At 40.2% G+C, this 14,318-nt stretch overlaps 3 protein-coding genes and 1 pseudogene across 3 annotated transcripts in view; all 4 read left to right on the top strand.

Annotated features, from left to right (window-relative positions):
* LOC144629069 (monoacylglycerol lipase ABHD2-like) overlaps positions 1–14,318 on the top strand; it is a 155,964-nt gene that overhangs the window by 92,775 nt on the left and 48,871 nt on the right. The gene's annotated exons all lie outside the window — the stretch shown is intronic.
* Positions 645–3,060, top strand: LOC144628161 (uncharacterized). Its single transcript, XM_078486224.1, has 2 exons — positions 645–1,143; positions 2,059–3,060. The coding sequence occupies exons 1-2, from the start codon at positions 645–647 to the stop codon at positions 2,898–2,900; spliced, it is 1,341 nt and encodes a 446-aa protein (XP_078342350.1). The 3' UTR covers positions 2,901–3,060.
* LOC144667440 (uncharacterized) lies at positions 5,093–6,826 on the top strand. The gene has a single exon (XM_078528855.1). It carries the CDS (start codon positions 5,239–5,241, stop codon positions 6,760–6,762), a length of 1,524 nt encoding a protein of 507 aa, XP_078384981.1. The 5' UTR covers positions 5,093–5,238; the 3' UTR covers positions 6,763–6,826.
* LOC144628148 (uncharacterized) lies at positions 10,924–12,445 on the top strand (annotated as a pseudogene).

Below are 14,318 nucleotides of genomic sequence, written 5' to 3'. Positions count from 1 at the left end.
AATTCGCAAATTTCAGCCTCGGTATTCTTATAAACTAGACTCTTATAAAATAAAAAGAGTGTAGGTAACAGTTGTTGTGTTGTTGTGTTGCGTGCTTCAGGCAGGTACGTTGAAGCGTAACATCCATTGAATTGCGCAGTCATGAATGAATTGTCTTTTTCTGATTACCATACGTGTTTCCTCTCCACTTGAATAGGTAACAGCGAGGACACTGCGATAAAGGTTTCAATTTGAGCCATTATGTCGTGAAAGAACTCGCCATCAGATTTTTCATCAAACTCAGTTAAACCACTCGACAGTTTGTACCCGCGCAAATCCTGTGCGATCGACTCAAGGAGCTATTTTGTAAAATCTATATTATAATATTTTTTTTATAAACTGAAGGTAAATAAACGTCCGTGTTGTGGAACTGTTGTTATGTTGGCGTGCCTCTGGCAGGTACGTACATGACATCCATTGAATTGAATGAATTGACTTTCTCTTATTACCATACGTGTTTCCTCTCCACTTGAACGGGCAAAAGCAAGGAGCATGACGAAAAATACTCCCTTGAAGTTTCCACAAAATGTTTTGTTGTGAAAGAACTCGCTATCCCATTTTTAACCAGCTTAGAACCACTCGACAGAATTTGTACCGGGCAAATCATGTGCAATCGAGTTAAGAAGCTTTTTCGTGAATTCATCCCAGCGACGGAGAAATCGTCGAGCTCTAACTCAAAGACGAGCTGGTTGAATACAATATCTTTCTGCGTCTTTGGTACTCTCTCCTTCTTCAACCAAGAAATGGTTTACTCAGCAGCACAGGACATTCTCAGCGGCCGACAGCTCCCAACACCTACAATCCTCGTTTGCTTCGTGACTCCGCTGACGATCACAAAAATTATCGCGCCGTGGTTTATACAGAAAATTCCTTACGTCGTTAAAGTTTCTTTCATCGCCCTGTTTATGACTCTGGGACTTACTCTGATCGTTTTCGTGGAGGATATCAAAGTGAAGCTGGTGGGAATTGCGTTAAATGCGATGGCAACGGGCGCTTCTGAAGTTATTTTTCTTGCACTCACGTCGTTTTATCCACAAATCTGCATAAGTGCCTTTGTCGCAGGGACAGGAATGGCTTCGCTGGTTTCTCCACTCTACTACACAGGTTAGTGAAATTCGCAATTAAAGGGACTGTATCACGGATTTAAGCCATATTTAGGCATGTCAAATGACAAACAAATTCTGTAAAATATAAAAAATAACCTCTTAAAACAGCGAAGGAACATTTTAATAACACATTAAATACAAAAGAAGGTACGGATGGCCAAAAGTGACGAAGATTGAAACGGATTGCGAAATGCGTTTTTGAAATATTGTTGGGCTGTTTTTCAAACAGTTAAAACGACAGGGAGACACATTTGGTTGCAATAAGCCTATGGTTTTGTCATTTAGATCCATAGAAGTAATTCCCCTGATTCCCTTTGCAAACATTAGGATTCATAGCGAGTGTTTGGCAAAACTAAATAAAATACTTAAACTTCACTCGGCCGTGACACAGTCCCTTTAAAGCTTTATCATTTCGTTACTATTTCAGAACTCAAATAATACGAACTTAATGCTGAATGTCCCCAAGGGAAACAGTAAGATTTCTGGCCCGATGCCTTTAACATTGAACAACATTAATTGTCATTTTGGTTTTTGACTTTTAATCAACATATCGTTTTAAAAGCAATTTAAGCAGTACAATTGTTCTGCTCTGCTATGCTGTCATACAATTGTCTATAACCTCTGGTAGAGACCGTACACGAAGAAATGTATGGAAAACTAAAACGCGATTACAGGTAAATTAAAATTTTCCACTAAAACCACATCCCTCAAATTTCATCAGTAAAATCATTAACGTTATATCTTAAGTTTACAATTCGCAAATAATGCAGAATCAGTTTAATTTGTGAAATTCCTGAAATTCCCATACAATCTTTGTACTTTGCGACACGTTTAATTTGTCTCATTTTCAAAAAGAGGAATTGTACCACAAAACGTCTATATTCTACATTGATTAGCTTGTTCATTTCCTCAGGACTTACGACATGGACTTGTGCTTCCCCAAAGACCGCCATTTTGATAACGATCCCTTTGCCCCTGTTAGTCTTAGTGTTTTATGCACTGCTGGACAAAGACTACATCACAAACGGCCCCAACAGGAACCCTAAGGAACGAATTGAAGTGGAGTACACGATACTAGCATCCACTTCTGACGACAACGCTGACCAGGTTGCAGCGGATCCCCAAAAGTCTCCATGCGGCGAAAAGCTGAAAATCGGTTGGAAAATTCTACCGTTTATCATCCCTCTTATTCTGAGCTTCTTCGCGGAGTACCTGTCCCATTCATCCGTTATTACCACGATCGCCTTCCCAAAATCTCACATCCTCCCTCGAGATCACTTCCTATACTACTTCTTCTCCTACGAAATCGGCAAGTTTGTTGGCAGAAGCTATCTGTTCATATTCGCCTGCCTCCCGCCAGACGCCATAGAGTTCCTAAAGTGTGATAAAACGTGGATCTTCGCAGTGTTGGAGATAGCGCATTTGATATTTTTCCTGTTCGAGTCCTGGTATCATTTCGTCTGGTATATCTGGATTATTATTTCCCTCTGCTCCACGCTTGGCCTGGTAGCTGGCATGATAGCCCTGCACTCACCCCATGCTGTCGCGCGGCACGTTGCGCCCGATGAGAAGGAGTTTGCCCTGGGACTGCTGACAATAGGAAACGCGTTTGGTGCGTTTATGGCCGGGTTACTCGGTCTTGTCGTGGAGCCTTATCTGACAGGAAAATGCCTGGAACATTTCAAAGCCAACAGGGAATTCTGCTTCACAAGGCATCGCAACACCACGGGCTGGGAAAGTAATATTCATTGTTAAAGTTTCTTGAAGAAAGACATTTCATTTTTCGCCCTCTAGTACTTTGCAAGAGCAACAAAAACGCCTTTAGTTTAAAAGTAGAAGGTAGACCCTGAAAACACCATCCTAAACCATCCTAAACACCATCCTAAACCATCCTAAAGAGCAAGGATTGGCAAAAGCGAATTGCGATTAAAGATATAATATTCTTTTTCTCGTGTCTTCCTTTCAATTGTTCTTCAGATTATCAAGCTAGAAAAAAATAGGGTAATGTATCGGATAATGTAGGCTAAATTTAAAGTTATCAAGATGTCCATTCGTCATATGGCTTCTTTAACGAATTCGTTTGGTTTGCACCATGAGTTTCTGTTTGCACTTTATTGGTGTTAACTAAATTCAGCAGAAAGTAGATTTTTTTAAAGGAAACCTCCACTCTTAAGACAAGTTGATGTTGAATTATTTGGAACAATTTCTAAATTCCAAATTTTACGAGGCAAGGGAGAAATAACATTGAATAGTAACAAAAAAGAAGAAGGGATTTTCGCTTTTAAATTTCCTCTTGCCGCCATTTTGGATTTTATGATGTGTAATGGTTGGCACTATTGTTTGGAAGCAGAGAATCGTTTGTGTGAAACAATTGAGCAACCATTACACGTCATAAAATCCAAAGAATGAGAATAAAAATCTATTTATCTTCTGGTTGGTGGGGCTGTTTAGGCCCCAGCAAAAATATGCTCATATGCCGAGAAACAAATAGGCAATAAAAAAATGCAAAACGTTGTAAAACTGTTAACAATATATACATTAACGTTAGCGGACTTGCAATGCGGAAAAGGTCAGCTAACGTACTGCCTTCCTAAATGCCTTAAGTGACGTCAGCGTCCGCATTGAGTCAGGGATCGAGTTCCACGCCTAAGCTAAGCAGCTGTATACCTAATAGATTTCTGTCCATATGTAGTGGTATTGTTTTTTGGGGTGACCAACCTATTCATCCCTCGAAAATTCTTGACGTTAACGTTGTCCCTGATGCAAAACAAATTTTCTAAGTGCGAAAATAAAAATTGCTTTTATAATTTTTTGCTCAACAAAAATTGCTTTATATAGAAGCGCGACATTTACAACACGATTATAATACGATACTTGTGAGGAAGGTCAATCGATGTCTTGTTTACACCCTTTTGTAAAAAATGCAAGAGACTTCTGTTTTATAAATCTATGAGAACTCATCAAATATAATTTCTCTGTTTTGGTTATATTTTGCATTAGTCGTTTCTAACTTCCCGAGCGTGTTTTGCTTTGTGTTCACTTGATTTCTGCTTGTAATGTCAATTGCATTAAAGGGACTGTGTCACGGCTAAGTTAATTTTATGTTATTAAATTTTGTCAAATATTCGCTATGAAACTAAATGTTTGCAAAGAAATTAATTCTATGATTCTAAATGACGAAACCATATCTTCATTGCAGCCAGATGTGTCTCCCGGGCGTAATAATTAAAAGTTACAAGCAGACAAGATCAACTTTGAAACCTGTTCAGCTGACCAAATTTCAAAAACCCATATCGCAATCCGTCTTCACACTTTTGGCCATCCGTGCCGTCTTTTGCATTTGGTGTGTTATTTAAGTATTCCTTCACTGTTTTAAACGGTTATTTTATATACTTAAACGAATTTGATGGTCCTTTCCTATGCCTAAGTTTGGCTAAAATCCGTGACACGGTCCCTTTAAATCCATTCAATAGCCCGAACCACCATCAATGTTTCAAACATGTCATATGTTGCTAAATTTGAATCCTATCATTTGATTAACCCCCAGATCACAGGAATTTTAACTTTAATCTTACATACAGGAATGCAAGAATCTTTCAAAGGAATCTTACACAGGAATACAAAAAGGCCCCGTATACCCTCGTCTCACCGGATCAATTTAGGTTTCTGGGAAACTGCTCACCTACCCCTCCCCAAACCTAACATTAACCCTTACTTATCGCTTTGGGCAAAATGTTAGGTTTGGGGAGGGGGAGGTGAGCAGTTTCCCAGAAACCTAAATTGATCCACCTGTCCAGACACGTGAGTACATAAATGCGCTGTATACTTCATGTAAGAAATTTAAAGAGTCTCGGGCAATAAAACCTGCAGTGGAACAATATCATCGTGTCTCAACACACTTGAGCCAAGAGTGATTCCGTGACTTTATCCGCCTGGTTACACTTCTTGCGGTCTGATCTCGTCTCCGATTGGTCATTGCACTGAAGCGTTCTAATCCTCACAGTAAACATCGTTTGCACTGTACACGCGATGTAGTGTAGTCAGTCGTGAATGTAGTTCCAGAGTGTAGTTATCTTACAGTCCTTACGGCCAGATGATGTGGATAACTCTTCTCTCGCAGCTTTTAGTATTCCTATGCGCAATTGCTCTTGTTGTTAATATATTTTACTTTTTTCATTCGCCAGTGGATCACAGTCAAATTTTCTACACAAGCCATGGAAAGCTTGCACGACGGCTTGGATACTTTGAAAGGCTGTTATTTGCCATGGGGCAAGTTAATAACACTTGTTATATTCACACAGTGCTTTTACTAGAGTCCAAAGTGAAGCTTGATCGAGATCATGTCAAGAAAGCTCTTCTAATGTTGTTACAACGATTTCCTTTATTACGAATGCGTGTCACGGTTGACAAGTTCAAGAAGCCGTGTTTTGAAGAGATGGAAAATCTACAGAGCTTGGACTTTCGAAGTATGGTGGATGTAAATTCCGAAGACTGGCAGCACGCTTTTAAAAAGCAAATTAATGGCGAGTCATTGAACACCCGCCAGGGACCTTTATGGCGGGTAGCCTTTCTGAGAGAAACTTGTTACTCAAGAGGACAAGAAAGCCTTTACAAAAATACGCTGCTTTTCACTTTTCATCACGTTATTAGCGATGCTCTTTCTATTTTTGAACTTAAAAACAAACTGATAGAGTATCTGGGTGTTTTGTACAACGGTGAGGTCATTGAAGTTAAAAGTTTGCCGTTTAGACCGTCGATCGAGTGCACGATGCAACATTTAACCAGGCCAAGTATCTTGGAACGGATTTTGATCTCTATTGTTGTGACCATGCGCAAACTACGGATCATGTTTTTCAAACCAAAGCTACAAAATTTGTTTTTGTCGACGTTTCCTACGTCTAATGTGCCACAGAGAACTTACGCAGTACCTCGAAACTTGACAAGGGAAGAAACAATGGCTTTAATAAGATGCAGTAAAAATAATAATTGTACAGTTCACGGCGCAATTACTGCTGCAACTCATTTAGCCATGTCACAAATTCTTGAGCGAAACAACCCAAGTTTCAAAACGCCTTTTTCTATGAACACCAACTACACCGTGAATATTCGAAAAGAATGCCAGCCGAAGATTGAAAGCGATGAATTCGGGTTATATGCTATTTTTGATGCTCTTCAAATGACGGTGCCTTCTTCAAGCATGGAAAGTGCAGAGAAGTTTTGGGAGTTTGCGCGCTCGTGCACGAAAACTGTCCACAGTGGCCTTGATTCAGGAAAGCACAGAGGGCTTTTGAAATTTGTTCAATGCGTGGACGTGCCATCGTTTTGGGCTCAGTGGATTAAAGAGAATGAACTTGGCCTTTCAAAAGAACTGTTTAACCTAACCAACCTTGGGGCCCTGTCCATAGATCAAGAAGGAAAATCTCCCTACAAATTCGCTGGTTCGTATCTTGCCTTGCAGAGCGCAAAGATCGGATTTGTCATCGGAAACAATATCTTCACAGTCAATAACCGATTGTACTGGACCGTGGAATATTCTCCAGAAATCACAACCACCTCTCAGGCAGAAGATCTTGTTGATTTGTCTCTTCGCATCCTATTGGACGCGTGCGCCTCGTAAAGCTGGGTTTACATTGGCAATTTTTATGTGACAAATATATTTGATCGTGTAAATGACACAACAATTTATTTGTCAGCAGTCCAAAGTTTAGTGCGCCAGTAATGTCCTTGGACAGCAGAGATACGCACAGAGATACGCGTGCCCAGTCGCCTAGTGGGAGATTGGGAGATTTACACTGCTGAAGCAATATTTACCACATTTTATGTTTACACGAGCAATTTTCGTATGTGACAACTTTTATTTGTCACATAAAAGCTAACACGCCAGCTTGTCAACAAATCTGTTTGTCCATAGTAACAGAGGGAAATGGTTAGGAAGCCCATGCAACCATCAAAGAGGCAAACAAAGAGGCCAAGATTTAGGTTGGAAGGTCTAAGACAGTGCACATCTTTTGTTTTGCTCTCATATAGAGCGGTTTTCACTTGAGTGTCGAAAGTGAATTGCGTTTGCATTGGTTTTGCATTACTACGCTTAGTGATTGGTTTTAATATCTCGCGCCACTTTCTCAGCCAATCAGAACTAAAACCAAAACCAATTGCAATTGCCACTCGCTCGCGCACGTTTTCCCGCGCTTCGTGCCAGCTACATGTATTTGCTTCGAGTTTTGATTGGTTTACTGCATTGTCTGTGTTCTTTGTGATTGGCCAGAGTAATTACTTTGGTTTTGGTTTTACGACACTGAATTGAAAACTGCTCTACTGTGCGTAAATTACGTAATCACAATGTTTTAATTGGTTAGTTGCATGAACACACGTAACCACCTATTGTATTTTGTCAGGTATTGTGTACCGTCAAACCCCCCTCCCCCCCCCCCCCCCCAAATAGCGAACAAAATCCTATGACAAAGAACTCTGCCTGGCTTCATAACCATTTCCCTCTATTAACTATGATTTGTCACTAAAAAAAATTGGCCAAATTTTCTCATCAACACGAGCAAATAAAAATTGTCACATAAAAATTGTCATATATAAATTGCTCGTGTAAACTCGGCTTAAAAAATCCATTTCTGAGTTAATAAATTTTGGCCTCTGTTTCAAAACGAGTCTACGTACACAACCATTCGTGTGGAAAGGAGTTTGGTTTGCAAGACAATGAACAGCAAATAAAATAACTCATTTCCTTATAAAATGTTTTGCAACAGGACTTGTTTTGAAGCAGGGGGGAAAAGGCCTCACGGAAATTTTAAATTGCCTATTTACAGTTTCCATAAAACTGCCGAGGAAACACTGGGGACGAGTTTGTAAGAGAACACATGACATTTTCTCCTCTCTGTGCAGCTAAAAGCGCGGATGCTGGGTGCAAATGATCAGTCTTCAAGTTCTTTCAGCAATAGAAATGTGGTTGTTAGTTATTAAAACTGTTTATTCATACATCCGTATTACTTCAGTCAACTGCTTCGTTGCGAACACTCCCGTAAGCTGCGTAAGCGACCGCATTGCAGCTGTCACTACAGTGAAACCCCGGTTTAATTGTCAACTTTGTAATTAAAAGCTCTCGTTATCGACTGTGACCACTTTTAGGTAGTGTACACGATTTGATCGTAACACATCATTGCCTAATAATTTTCTTTGATAAAGATATCGAATTAAGGGTCAATTAGAAGTTTAAGATGATTTGCGGCTGAAGAAAGAGTGGCTGTTTTTATGCTAGAGATAATAATAGACGAAATATAAAAACGGGACGCATTTAGTAGACAGCTTTTCATAAAAAAATTAAAAAAGACTGGGTTCGACACGCGGAGGACACTGGACACGAAGACGTAAAGCCATCATACGTTAAAGGCGTCTGTCTTATTTACTGTTTTTATACTAGTTAACGACGTCCCGTTTTTATACTAGACGGATTTAACGTCTGAGACGTTAAAGCTGTCCGATAAGAGCGTCGTTCAGACGCTCTTTCGAAAAGACGTTAAAGCCATCAGACGTTAAAGGCGTCTGTCTTATTTACCGTTTTTATACTAGACGTTAATGTCGTCTCGAGACAGCTTTAACGTCTCTAGCATAAAAACGGCCAGTGATACTCTTAATGCTTAGAGCTCTGATATTACATAAAGTGACCAGCCTACACAGTTTCGATAGTTTTTTCGCGAGCTCATTCAGTCGAAAGCGACAAGACCTAGACCACTCATTGAATTCCCAAGGTTATGGTGTCAGTTCGAAAAAAAAAAATGTTTTTTTTTTTTGTGGAGTCTTTGAAGCATACCCCTTATTCTTATTAAATTTCGGGAGTAATAATTTTCGCGATATTATTTTTCGCGAAAAAAACATTGCGCAAAATTTAAGCACACGGAAATTAATAACATATTTTATATCAAAACAGGTAAAAAAAATTTTAATGTTTGGAACTGCGATTATCTATCCTTGAAAATATCTTCCCGTCTTGTTTTCGACTAGCACCCTTCCTCTGATTATTGTTTTCTTTAGCTTGTTTGAACCTCCACCGCGGTTAAACAGAAATATGCAAAAAATAAGAAAAGTGCTGCAAAGATAAGGTTTTAATTTTCACAGTTCAAAGTTCGATACATAACCGGTATCCTAAGGGTTTACTAAGTTTTTTTTTTAGCTTTACTAAAAAGGTTCTACGTGTTTCAAAATAGCGATATGCGGACTTGTCGGCGCCATTTGTCAAAGTACCTTTGGTTCGGATGCGAAACATTTAAAAAGTAAAAACACTTGTTTACCTGAGGAAATAGGATTATGCTTTCACTCGGCAACTATTTTCATCTATCCTTGCTCGTAATAACACTTCAATTTGAACAAAAACGGCGAAATGCCTGAGACGTTTGACCGCGGTGAAGTTTGAACCAGACCTATATATATTCCCAGTAGTTCCTTTGTCTTTGACGACTGAGCCATAAATTAAATACTGTCAAAAACGCGAAATTTAATACACTTTCGCTCTAATTTCTCTTCCAATCGCGAAACTTTAGGACGGACCTTTATTTTCCTGGGCCGGGTTGTTCGAAAGACGATAAACCGGCTAACCCAGGATTAAATATGATCCATTGTTAAAGGGTTTCCCAAAGCTAATATAAGTAAGTTTGAGATTGGTCCATGCAAAAACTGTGGACAGAAAATATTGCCAGAAAACCTCAACGAAATTATATAAAATTGAAATCAAATTTCACGCTAATCCTGGATTAGCTTAATCGTGCTTTGAACAACCGGGCCCTGGAGGGGGTGTATGAAAAATTTTCCTCTGCAAACAAACTTTTTTCTAATTTATGCGCCTCTGCAAACATTTTATTCGAAATGCAAGCTTTTTTATATACATATCGTGTTTACAAGCAATTGATTTTGTCTTTTTAGGGCCTTCAAACAATTTTTTCAATATTTTTCATACCCCGCCCCTCTCCAAAAAAATAGTGGTCCGTTCCTCAATACTCGACTCGCGAAATTCGGCTCCCCAATTTTCGCGAAATTAAGTACGCGCGAAAATTAGTAAGATTTGTGTCGCCGAACCATAAGTTACCATCTTTATTATTTAGGGACTGGTCAATAAGTATCAGGGGGGGGTGGACCGGAGCAATTGGAAAAGTGGTGGCTCAAAAATTTGTGACCCACCCCTTCCGTCTGGCTCAAAACCGACTAACCCACCCCTGACAGGGGGTTGAAAATTACATGACCCACCCCTTTTGCTAAAAAAAATCAAGGGACCTATCATTTCTTTATCATCTGTTAGGGGTTGGAGATTTTTTATTTGACTTCAGCTTTTTAAGTGAAATTCCCTACATAGACATTTTCCCTGATGAACACTGCTGTTCCATGTACGTATTTTTTCCATTTCTTGACACACCAAAGAAGGATGAATTTATCACTTCTCATGCTAGCCTTTTGTAAGTTTTCCACATATTTGTGTGTAAAGTCCATGGGCAAATTTAGACACAAACATATGCAAAAAAACTGAATCAGTATATGATATTAATTCATAATCAATTATATATTGAAGAGTTCATATTTTTATACAGAAATTAATAACATAAATAAAATACAACCACTGTCCATCATTCATATTTGCAAATTGTTTGAGAAATATATCTTATTAACCATGCGCGAGGGCCGTACTGGGCGAATATTAGCCCGACTCCGAGGTCTTGACAGTACGGTCCCGAGCAAGCTTGGTTAATAAGAGATTTATTACACGACTAGAAACTTTGGGCCGATCCGCACTAGCGACAAAGTTGTTTGTTGTTGCGAGCATGACGCGTCATGTAATATGACCGCGACAAAATCGTAGCAATTTGTGATCCGCATTTGCAGTTCAAACATGTACGAACATGTACTGAAGTGAATGACAACTTCATGACAACATTCAGGATCAAGTTGCAAAACGAACGTGATAGCGTGACAGTGGCACTTTGCCTTACGTCGGGCCCGCTAGAGTTTCAACCATGGACAACCACCAATTCACGCAACTGATATCGATTATTCTGGCGTTCTTGCTCTTTAATATTTTTTCGTGGCATCACACACTCCAGTTTCAGATAGCATTACTCTTAAGCTGTGTAGATCAGATGAATCGACTACAGAACAGGGCCCTGCTGCTTAAAGAAAACGAAGATCGCGATCGACGGAGGAGAAGACGAATACTTCGCCGACGACATCCATACCACTGGGCTCTTCCTAGGCCTCAGGAATCGTGGTTTGAAATCCACTACAGAGACCCGAATGTTCCTGGAACATTTTTCCGAAGGCAACTTCGACTTGATAAGAGGACATTCGAGCTTTTGCTGAACGAGCTGAGACCACAACTAACAAGACAGGACACAAGAATGAGAAAATGCATATCCCCGGAGAAAATACTGGCAATAGGTCTTCACAGACTGGGACATGGAAGCTCTTACGTTGCTATAGGTCCTAATTTCAATGTCGGGAGATCTACAGTACTGGAAGCAGTGGAAGATGTTGTTGACGCTCTCTTAGAACTGAAGAATTTATATATCAAGTTTCCCGAAACCGAGGAACACATTATAGATGCAAGAGAAAGTTTCCAAGTGTGGTCTGCTTTGCCTAATGTTGTTGGTGCTATAGACGGGACCCCCGTTAAGATAAAAACCCCAGTAGAAAATGGGCCCGATTACTTTAGTCGATACCAGGATCATGACATTGTTGTACAGGGAATAGTGGATGGAAATATGACGTAGAAGCTGGTTATCCGGGTAGCATGCACGATGCACGAGTGTTGCGAAATAGCAATATTTTTACTCGGGCAAAAAACCGTGAGATTCTTACAGGGCCAACAGTTACAATTGGTGGGAATGACATACGACCCTATTTAGTTGGAGACAGCGCCTACCCTCTATCAAACTGGCTGTTAAAACCCTTTCCTGAAAGGACGAATGATCCCCACGAGATAGAATTTAACAAAGAACTCTCATCTGCCCGTGTCAAAGTGGAGTGTGCGTTCGGTTCAATCAAAAGCAGATGGCGAATACTGCACAAGCGTCTGGACAGCAAGATTAGCTTTGTCAGCAAGATAGTCATAGCATGTGTGGTACTTCATAATTTCTGTATTCGGGCCGGTGATTTCTGGGATGAGCCTCCTAGTGATGATGATGATGATGATGGGAGTGATGATGATAATGATGATGTAGTTGGGGATGGAGAACATGTCAGACAAATTCTAATGGACTATGTTAACCGATTGTAGAAGTAAGAATTTATCTGGCTAGTAGTGCACACAGACTAATGACGTTTCGTTTCTTAAGTCGATTTTTAATTGTATTATGTTTTAAAATGTCACATAAGTCTTACAGTATTGTGTTATAATATATCAAGAACCCCTTGCCAGTTAAAACATCTTCAGAAGGAAATCATACGATCTCATTTAAGACTGTTGCACTTGCTCGAAAAAAACAAACAGAAAAAAAATCAAACAAGTTTCATCATAATTATCCCACAAGAGCCCGTTTAAAGGCTCTTAACGTTTATCAGAACAAAACTTTAATGTCAGGCTGAGTGCACTTGTTATCTACTCATGATCACACGATCAATCCTTGTTTGGCATTTGCTTTGTCATACCAGCGAAAAGCTTCATAAATTCCCCCATGAACTGCACTTGTTGGGTTTGAGCGGCCTCCATTGAGGTCACGATACTCTGCATTGTATCAACCATTTTAGCTCCTTGATTTTCCAGGTTCTCCATGGTCTTCTCGAATTTCTTGGCCCTCTTGGTTTCCTCCTCTTCATTGAAACTGTCGTCGAGGGAAGGCTTAGGGGATCTTTTCAATTTTCTCTCTCTTCTTGTCTGCTTTGCAGCCTTTCCTTTCGCTTTTATGGCTTCATCGTCGCCGTCACCTTTTTCCTCGTCACGCTTCTCACTTTGCTGCTCTTGATCCTCTTGGGGCGGCGTGGGGCTTGGGTTTCCCGCCGAAACAACATGCTTAAATGTTACAGAGTCCTTTTTGCCAATAATCTCATTGATTTTTTCAAAATAAGGACAGCTCTTCCTATTACCTCCTGTCTGCTTTCTGTTCCAGTCGTTTACCTTTTTAAACTGTTCTTTGAAATAGCGGATTTTGCGCTGAATTTGGTTGACTGACTGTTTAAGGTCATTTGATTTTCAAAGCAAAAAAAACTCCGAAAAAATCTTGCAAAAAAATCTAGCAAAAATCTTGCGCTAAATCGCGAGGGAATTAGCGTGGGATCATCCGGGACAAAACCCGGTCCGATACTTGGAAAATATCGGCCCTCGCGGGACCGGAAATTAAGTAAATGATTGACTGATTTAGTTATTAGCCCTCGGACCACCTTAGTTGTGTAATAAAAGAGTTTACTGGTATTTAAAGGCCTAAAGCCCAGCGTGAATCTATGCAGGTTGAAGAGAGTCAGGTAAAACTAATGATATGATTACAAGCCATCTAGGGGGGTCAGGGGGTATGCTCCCCCGGGAAAATTTTATATTTGGGCCTTTTGAAATCGCTAGAAATTCATTTAAAACTGCTTACATGGAGACATTTATCAATTTTATATACTGATGAATACAACTTTTCTTGGAACTATAACAGTTAAAAGTAAGTGAATAAATAAGATGACCCACCCCCTACGTGTAGATCAAAATTACATAACCCACCCCTTTTTGAGGGCTCAAAAACTGATGACCCACCCCCTTTCTGCTCCGGCCCACCCCCCTGTACTTATTGACCAGTCCCTTACTACAAACTTGATGATTTCGACATTGCTGATCGTAGCAGTATGCAGGACGCGTGTCACATATCAACCTAGTAAAAGGCCCAGCTAACAAAGAGTCTCTCGTAGCTCAGTTGGTTAGAGCGCCCAACCGGTATCTGGGAGGCCATGGGTTCGATTCTCGTCGGGGACTCAGATTTTTTTTCTTTGTCCCATGCTCGTGTCATGTTGAATACTTCATCTTCACTAAGTTCGCGAGGTGTTCGGACCCATTTCGTGTCGTCGAAAGCCAGGTTGTCCGGCCGTCCAACTTCCTTCACGTGTGATACGACACGGCGTACAATTTCCGACACAACCGAATATCCGCCCAACTTCCGTCACGTGTAATACGACACGAAGCGTAATTTCCGACACATAACGACCGAATAC

This window comes from Oculina patagonica, chromosome 10 (genome assembly GCF_052425735.1).
Source record: "Oculina patagonica isolate OP01 chromosome 10, crgOcupat, whole genome shotgun sequence".
Taxonomy (NCBI): Eukaryota; Metazoa; Cnidaria; class Anthozoa; order Scleractinia; family Oculinidae; genus Oculina; species Oculina patagonica.
The sequence above is the reverse complement of the archived record's forward strand: the minus strand, read 5'-3'. Positions and strand labels throughout refer to the sequence as shown.

Coding starts and splice junctions, on each gene's coding strand:
- LOC144667440 (XM_078528855.1), top strand. CDS start 5,239: ATGATGTGGATAACTCTTCTCTCGCAGCTTTTAGTATTCCTATGCGCA.
- LOC144628161 (XM_078486224.1), top strand. CDS start 645: ATGTGCAATCGAGTTAAGAAGCTTTTTCGTGAATTCATCCCAGCGACG. Junction 1,144..2,058: donor TTCTCCACTCTACTACACAG/GTTAGTGAAATT, acceptor TCATTTCCTCAG/GACTTACGACATGGACTTGT.